Source organism: Arachis hypogaea, chromosome 14, assembly GCF_003086295.3.
Source record: "Arachis hypogaea cultivar Tifrunner chromosome 14, arahy.Tifrunner.gnm2.J5K5, whole genome shotgun sequence".
Classification (NCBI taxonomy): Eukaryota; Viridiplantae; Streptophyta; class Magnoliopsida; order Fabales; family Fabaceae; genus Arachis; species Arachis hypogaea.
Window position 1 is genome coordinate 138550699 of NC_092049.1, and position 9061 is coordinate 138559759.

The 9061-nt window shown below is 31.0% G+C and overlaps 1 protein-coding gene across 1 annotated transcript; it reads right to left on the reverse strand.

The window, feature by feature from the left end:
• Positions 1-6702: 6702 nt before the first annotated feature.
• On the reverse strand, positions 6703-9061 carry LOC112744576 (glucan endo-1,3-beta-D-glucosidase). Its single transcript, XM_025794246.3, has one exon. The coding sequence runs from the start codon at positions 8913-8915 to the stop codon at positions 6912-6914; it is 2004 nt and encodes a 667-aa protein (XP_025650031.3). The 5' UTR covers positions 8916-9061; the 3' UTR covers positions 6703-6911.

Sequence of the window (9061 nt, forward strand, 5' to 3'; positions counted from 1 at the left end):
TGACAAACTTGGATCATTTTAATGCTGCTATGTTATGTTTGATTGGTTGTTTTGTTTTTTGACTTTTGAATTTGTATTTGAATGAGATTATAACATTCTAGTTTATATAGTACTTTTAATTTGAATGATATTTTAAAGTTTAGATTGGACTATAATTATATTTTTATGTGCTTATTTATATTTTATTTATTATTTTATTATAAAACGGTTTTTTCAGTTCAACTACGGTCGAACCGATTGAACCTATGAACTAATGAACCAATAGCTAAAGCGGTTCGGTTTTCAGAACCTTGCTTCTGACAAACCTTTGGATTCGATCATTTTTTGTATTTTTCACCATTGTCTGATCAAAATTAATTTGCTAATAGATTCAAAATTGACTTCACAAAACTCCAGTCAAAACAAAGGTTCATGCAAAATTAACCACATTAGATAATATTCAAAATCATCTCCAAAATATTATCTTCATAAATTTTCTATTGTGTCAAATATCTTTAAAATAAATTTAGTCCAAAACTCAACTCTAAACTCTAATACCACTTGTTAGGATTTTAGACGATGACTAAAGTGCATACTAGAGCTAACGAAAGCAGAATTTAGCAAAATTTGACACAAAAAATTAACGTGGTTCAACTTAAAGTCTACATTCACGAACAAAGACGATAAATAAATATTTCACCATAAAATATATCAAAGATACAAATAGGTGACAACACCGCAATACGTAAATCAAAATCTCTAGTGAGATACCAAATAGATGACCAAATATTCAAATAAACCTAAGTCTCAAATACATCCAAAATACTTATTAGTACTAAACTAAATGGTATATAGTCTCAACTTTCAAGAGAAGTAAATAAGAACAAATACTTTTCACCAAAAATAAAGAGAAGACACACAAGACTGACATAAATCTTCTCTAACCAAAAGAGAGACCAACAAATAAACTTGGTATACAAAATACAAATGTCGAAGAATTCTAAAATTCTAACCAAAGAGTTCTTACACCCAATGGGTCTCTAACTCCATGGACTACATTATAGAATGCTTGATTATGAAACATCAAACCCTAATCCTTTATATATGCACCAATGAAGCCACCAAACATACAAAAATATGAACACACAAATTGTATTATTCATACAAGTCTCCAATATAAATACAACAAAGTCACTAAACATACATACCTACCAAACACACATGTATGTGAATACAAAATTTGAATTTCTTACATTCACATCCAAAATTACTATGCATGTTCAAACATCTTAACCATTTGATCAAACTTTAAACAATTTTTCGATCATCTTCCCTCAAAATTCTACCAATGTATGTAACCAAAATTTGATCACCATACATCCAAAATTGATTTTGATTTTCTTCACAAAAACTTTAGACACCATGGCTTCAAACCGAAGTTCTAAGCGAAGAGAACCTCGCCACGATTAAGAAGTTATTGGGAGGGTCATTGTTGCACCCTAGCTTTTCACGCATGTTGGAGTAAATTCAAGTCGGTGCTTAATTGTGAGCACAATAATGTACACACAGAACTTCAACTCATTTTATTATTTGTAACCTTACCTTGTTGGTTATCAATGAATCAATATATTTTCCATTTTTAACTATTTTGTTGCTTTCATTTAGAATTAATATATTAATTTTTTTAGGTAGACAATGACTTTTTTAAGTAAGGTAAACAATAGGCTTTACAATTAACCCAATAAAATAAAAAAACGCTCCACCCCGAAATTACCTTTTAAACCTTAATATTAGGATAACCATCCGTACACCTAGTGAATTGAACATTCATCCATTGTTAACCTGGCATGAGTAAATCAAATACAAAAAATAACCATCCAATTAAAAATAATCAACTTAGTCATCTGCATACCTATTGAATTTGAACATCCGACATATCTATTATTCACATTGCTTAGTATCCTCTCATTATACTTTTCCTTAATATAATAGGAGGTGATATATATTCTCCTAAGATTTTCCACATCTTTGGTTGACTATTAATATATGTTGTTCGCGGGTAATAATAGATCACATGAACTTTTTCCTACTATATGATGAATGATGATGATGAATGAAATGTCTGAGCCACGTGAGACACAAGGCTTCTTTAATTTACTTGTGTTGGTGTCAGAAAGAGTAAAATCTATCTTCTTCCTTGTGCAGTTGTGAATGACCCAAACAATAAACAGAACAGTACATAACAACAGTTTGTGGCTATTTTAATTTAATTTTCTAGCCCTAGCTGTAAAGTTTAGAACAAAATTATGCAAACAAAATAAAGAGTGATGATTGAAGTCAAAACCATATTTTATGCTGATAAATAGAATTATAGAAGTTGACTAGAACCATATACAAAAGGAAAATGATGGTACAAATGGGATATGATGATCAAAACTTACAAGAACAAGGACGTTTCAGTGGAAGCAATTGGAATTGCGTGTTTGCATGCTGTTTATGTAAGTGAAGAGACAAGGTTGGATTTAGTAAGATTCCACTATTAAAGGGGACCACTTCCCATACTCCATTCACAAAAAAAGGAAAAAAAGAAGAGAAAAATGTACTGGGTTACAAGTTACAATCCATAATAAAAAGTATAATTTATAACTAAAGTTGTTATGATATACATTAGAAAAGTCACAACACTTTTCTTCTATTCTATTCTGTACATTTTTCAGTTTGTATTGTAAACATCTTTTTATATTGAGATATAACATAATAAAATTGTAACTTTAAAAGTTGTACAAAGGAGGCAGTATGAAAACCCTTAGATTAAACATGTCTTCAAAAGCTATGTTGAAAACTTTGTTAATAGGAAAACTAAATAGTCTCCGGTTGGTTACTATTTTCACATTTTAATTTTGATATTAGCCTCACAATAATATTTCTAGTCTTATTGGAGTTTGATGTATTTCACTATTGAAATTAGCTTTTACAAATCTGACTCTCTAATTTGTCAAATCTCAAATTTTTGTCTTCATAAAATTGAACCATCGGATTATTTTAGAAATTTTGTTACCACTCAAATTTAAAGGACTAATTTGTTAATTAAAATAAAAAAAAATCTATATTAGAAAGAAAATATACCGACTAACCATTAGAGTGGATAACATAATCTTTCTCCACATCTAAAAAAATCAGCCGTTATTATTTTCCTTGGGTTCCAAAATCATTTTTGTAGCACCAGGTATCTGGAAATCCAAACTCATTTGTTGAGTCAATGGCCCAATTAAAGAAATGGATTTGGGCTCCGTAGTTTTCCACATTTTCTTATGACAACGACTTCCCCCTGTGGAGGATAGTTTGTAGTTTTCTTCTTTGGGCTTAGGCCTGGATTTCTTACAAAAATAAAAAAGAATACTCAATAAAAAGGTCCTTTGTGGTTTTTGGGATTAAGTGCTGTTATTTGTACCCGTACCTTTACAAAATATATGGAAGTCCAAGAGAAAAGAAAATTGGCAAAAAATTTGGCTACGTTGTAAGAGAAAATGTGACCAAAAAAATTTGTTAGAAAAAGGAAAGGAATGTCTGTCCGACCCAATCCATGAACAAAAACAAAAAGAAAGGAATAAGGATAAGAAAGAGACATAAAAAAGAGGAAAACACAGGAATTAGAAGTGTCACATACAAATGACATTTCTGACATTTCTCCAATTATACTAGTCTTCTCAATCTAAAATAATATACCAGATAAAATATACACTTAAAATAAAACTGAATGATCAAATAGACAAATCCACACCGCAATCAAAATCATTGCTGGAACTCTATCCTATCTATATCGTATGCACTCATCATCAAGATGTGATATACAATTATGTATCTTGAGAATAATATCTCAAATTAATTGTTAAATAATATTTAGTTGGAAATTTTAGTTTGTAATAATATCTCAACTTGTTTGACTTTTGTGTTTTGAAAGCCGGCACAACAAGTTCTGCTTGGGAGCGCAAAAGTCCACTATGAGACATTGAAAGTAAGGTCAAATTGGTAAAATTACTAATAATAGGATTGAATGAACCCATTAGTGATATCAAATCATAAAAATAAAAAACATTTTATTAACGACGACTTTTAACATATATTTTTTTAAATATTTAAATATCAAAGTTTAACGGTCTCCATATATATTTAGGTATTTTTATCTCAAATTAGTTTAAATTCAACAAAATCACTCATACAATATAGCGTGAATCACACTTTTTCTTTTTCATATTTTCTCTTTTTTATTATATATTTTCTCATTTTTTTTGCTTCTTCTATTATTACTGATATTATTGTAACATTTTTTTGTTTTATTTATCTTGTTTTTATTCTTGTTAATAAAATGATAAAATAAAAAGATTTACGAAAAAGTGAAACAAAAAAAATACAAAATAAAAAAAGAAAAAAATAGTGATGATGAAGACGAAAAAGAAGGGGATGAGGAAAGTTTTGAATTATGTAAAATTTACTAAAAGAATAACACCAGAAATTTTTTATCGTAACACAGAAAATTTTTTAATTTTGATACATAAATTTTTTAACCGTGACACATGTTTTTGTTAAGAGAGTGAAATAAGAATAACTATGAAAAGGTGAAACAAAAAAGAAAAGATAAATAAAAAGAAAATGATGACGAAAAAAAGAAGATAAGGAGGAAGGAGAGATTTAAATTGTGTAGAATTTATCAAAAAAATAACACCGAAACTTTTTAAGCGTGACACATGATGTTTCTTAATTTTAACACAAAAATTTCTTTGCCGCGACATAAGAAATTTCTTAACCAATTAGAAGTTATCAAAAACAAAAATAACACTGAAATTTTTTAACCATGACATAATAAATTTTTTAATTGTGACACATGAAATTTCTTAAACAACTAAAAGTTATGAAAAAAACTTTGTTAACTTTGTTCATTTGAAAATTTCTTGTGTCATTCGTCAAAAGTTTCTATGTCATTTTAATTAAATGATGTATTTTTTTATTATTAAACTGATTGAGTAGTATTGAACTCATATATAAGAGTATGGTCATTTTTGTGTTTTTTGTAATAAACTATTGTATTTTTTAGTTCTAAAATGTATTTGAATATATTTTGTTGATTGATTGAGTTAAGATTTATAAATTTGTGATTTTAAAAAATTTTGCGTGTCATTTACTAAAATTTTTTATGTAATTTTTAATTAAATAATATATTTTTGTTATCATTAAATTGAAAGTATGATTTTGAACTAATATATAAGAGATTTAGTCATTCTTGTATATTTTGAAAAGGTTGTATCTATTACACATGATTTGGACATTCAAGCCGTATTAAAGAATGTTGGAATAATCTCAGATGGAACTAAAACTTATAATCGCATTGCCATTGTCAATGCAATAAAAAAGACTAAGACTCGTTAAATTGAGCTTGAACTTGTGCGCTTTCAAGATAAGAGTGATGTGTTATTGCGAAAGATTCGTGTGTGCTTTGATGCTAATTTAGTTGAAAATATTCCATGTCTTTTTAATAGATCTTCAGGTGTTATTTTATGCAAAACAAAGTCCAATTCCATTATAATACCTGTGTAATGTTTGTTTGAATCCAAATATTATTATTATTAAGTGTGAAAAACAGGAATCCATTATTGATTCCCCATAAATAAATATACTTGTATTCAGTTGATCTATGCTCTTTAGGCATTTCTGATGATTTGTATTATTTTCCTTGTTCTTCTCTTTCTGATTATCTGAAATTTCTTTATTACTTCATTTGTTGTTATCGCGTGATTTAACATTTTGTAAAATATAATTTTGAATGTAATAATTTGATGTATTTTTTGAATTTAAAATATATTGTATTTTGTTGATTGAGTGAGTCAAGATTTTAAAATTGTATTTTTTATCAAAAATTTTTATGTCATTTATAACTAAATGATGTGCTTTTGTTATTACTAAACCAATTATGTGATAATAAGAAACAAATGATGATGTTAATGGTAATGATGTATTAATAACGGAAGAAGAGAAAAAAAGATGAAGAAAAAAGATAAAAAAAAAGAAAAGAACGTATAAAAATAATAGAATGTGCATAAATAATTTTTTTTTTTAAATTTGAATATTCACACAGTTTAAATGAATTAAAATATTTAAAACTTAATATTAATTAAATTTCCCCCATTTCACGTAAGTATAATACTATTTGTTTAAAGTTAGGGCTTAGGATTGAAGTTTTGGAATGTTGATTGACCAGTTTCTAATTTTCTATTTGTCTAGATGTGTGGGAGTTAAGCTGGTCCAAATGGCGTTCAACAATATAGCAAGTAACCTAATCTTGATCATTCAAAACATACAAGACAACAAATACCATTAAATTAAGATGGTGTGAGAATATCAACGCCTTTGTCGGCAAAAAAAAACTATTGATTGATATAATGATATGTGAAATTTGAAAAGTTGACAATAATCCCTTTGAAAAATCCACTACAACCCAAGTTGCCTAAAGAACCTTACAATGTACCTTTAACATCTTGAGTAATGCCAATGAGCCATAGCTCACACGGCATTCCGCCCCCTTCCTATCTCAAAGATTTTGGGTAAAATGCTACGTGAAAAAAAAAAAAAAAATCAGCCACATTTTATTTGGGTAATTGTTCTTGTTTCAATAAGCATGGCCACCATTCAGTGAGCTCTGTTTCAAATTACAGGGAACTAAACTTCAAGTAATGCAATAAAATAATGTCATTGTAAACAATCAAATCTTATTGAAAACCAAACTCAATGTTGCACTGTAACAGAAAGAAGTGAAAAAATTGATTTGGACTTCCATAAATAACAGAAATTTAAAACTTGTTACAGGAAAAAATAAGAAGATTTCAATGCATTTTTTTTCCTTGGAGTGAGCAAAAATGATCCTGTCCAAGAATTGTTCTTCATCTGCTATGAATCCACCACAAGAGATTAGTATATGAGTTACCATCATCAAACCCCTTCAACATCCTAATGTTGTTCAATGCATTTTCCTTATCATAAATCCCTTGCAATGCATAGGTAAAACCCTTCCAACCTTCTACATTTGTTTTACCCTTCAAAGAAGGTAAAGTCCATTCAACAAGCTCCTTAGCATAAACACCATCAGAGAACAAAGGTTCAGTGATTGGCAACAATGGCAGCACTTGTATGCTAAGCCTACAATATCTACAATCCGCTGAAGCCCACCATAGCTTAGTGTCCCTCTTATTAGACCACAGAATCCCAACAATTCTATTATCTTTTGAGAAATCTTGTTCATACAAATTGTCCTCCGATTTCACATGCCACCATGTTTGTGCAGCTTGGATCTCCAATGCTAAGAGGGTTGATCCGGTATCAAAAAGGCGCGAGTCCTCGAACGCTAGCCCCATCAATGCTGCTGCATAGTATGCATTCACAGCTTCACTAGTACTCTCTTGATTTCTTCCATCCTCGAATTCGGTCACTCCTGAAGCCCAAGAATGCAGAATGTAGAGATCAAACATCCTCAACCGCGGATAATTAGCATTGAATCTTGGCCCCAAGTTCAAGAAATCAGTGACAAGTGAATAGGCTTGTGGCTTGTACTCTTGTCCCCAATCAGGATCAATCTTTGCAAGAACAGAAATTCCATAAATGAAGTATCCTATATGGTAATGGTGATCATTATAAACACCAAAACCAAAATCACCACCTGAATCATTAGACCCTTGTAGTGTAACAAGTCCACCCCATTTTCTCTCATACAGAAAGCCATTCCCTTTGAGTGTTCCTTTCAACCATGGCTCAATGGTTTCCTTTAGGAACTTAGCAATTTTGGGAATCACAATGGGATAAGACACTTCTTCTGCTATTAGTGCCATTCTTGCAGCTCTGCCAACCAGTTTCCCATAGAAATATGATGAAGTTGTGTTCAAATTTGAGGAATTCAGCTCCTTAACATCTTTGTTAAGTGCTGAAACAATCTCCTTGTATGAACCTTTTTCCACACCTTTGATTGAATGCCATGTTACAGGAACATTCTGAGCTTCCAAAACCCATGAGTCACCAACAACACCAACAAGATCTCCATCAATGCTTCTGTACTTGAAACCATTCAGAACAGTAACATTATTATTGTTCTGTTTGAGAAGCTTGAGATGAAGAGGGTGAGCCAGCATTAGAAGCTCCCCGGATCTTCTCGTCTGCCATTTATACACAACCCTGAAATGCTTCTTGATATCTGCATCACCAGAGACAGGGTAACAAGAACTGAACCTGTCAAGTATTTCCCCACAGTTTGAACCGTTGTTGTTAGAATCATCAGGCAATGCTGCAACTCTAACGATTCCATAGAACGGATTCGACAAAATCTTGGAGCCTTTGTTATACAATGCTATTGGAGAAGATGTATAAAAGATCCACGTCTGATTGTTGTTGAGCTTAAGAGTGTACTTGGTTTTGTCATCATTGGAAGGAAACAAGGAAACAATGGAGTGTGGTGTTGTAATAGAGAGACTAGTTGGTTTTGTAAGAGAAGCGGTTATAAAGGGACTTCCTTTAAGAAGAAAGAACCTTAGATTGGAAGAGGGTATGTCTAAAGTGACACCAAGATCACTATAGGATGAGATTACATGATCTTTTTTTGTTGGGGTGGTTGTTTTTTGAGTAGAAGAAGAGATGGTGATGTCAGGGACAAAAACCTGGTACAACATGGCAGCAGAGAATAAGAGAAAAGGGTAAGAGACAGAAAGAGAAGAGTTAGAGGATTTGATGAGGTAAGGGTGGAAGTACTCATGTTGGTCACCGTTTTTGAGAACAAAGTTTTGGAAGAAAGAGTTGGTTGGGAGTGGAGATTGAAGGAGGTTTTGGGAGAAGAATGTTGATGGATCTGGTAGGACTGTGGACTGAACTTCTGGGAAGAGGAATGGTGGAGAAGAAGGCATTTTTAGTGGTGGTGGTGGGTGGGTGGCGGCGGAGGAAGAGAAGAGAGGGTGATTATTGGTGAATGGTGGTGATGGTGACAATGACAAATAAAGTTGAGTGGTGAGGAGTTTTTTATATGAAAGAATTGAGGAATAAGATTAACAAT

Bases quoted from the DNA above. Each gene is read 5' to 3' on its own strand.
- LOC112744576 (XM_025794246.3), bottom strand. From the start codon at position 8,915: ATGCCTTCTTCTCCACCATTCCTCTTCCCAGAAGTTCAGTCCACAGTC.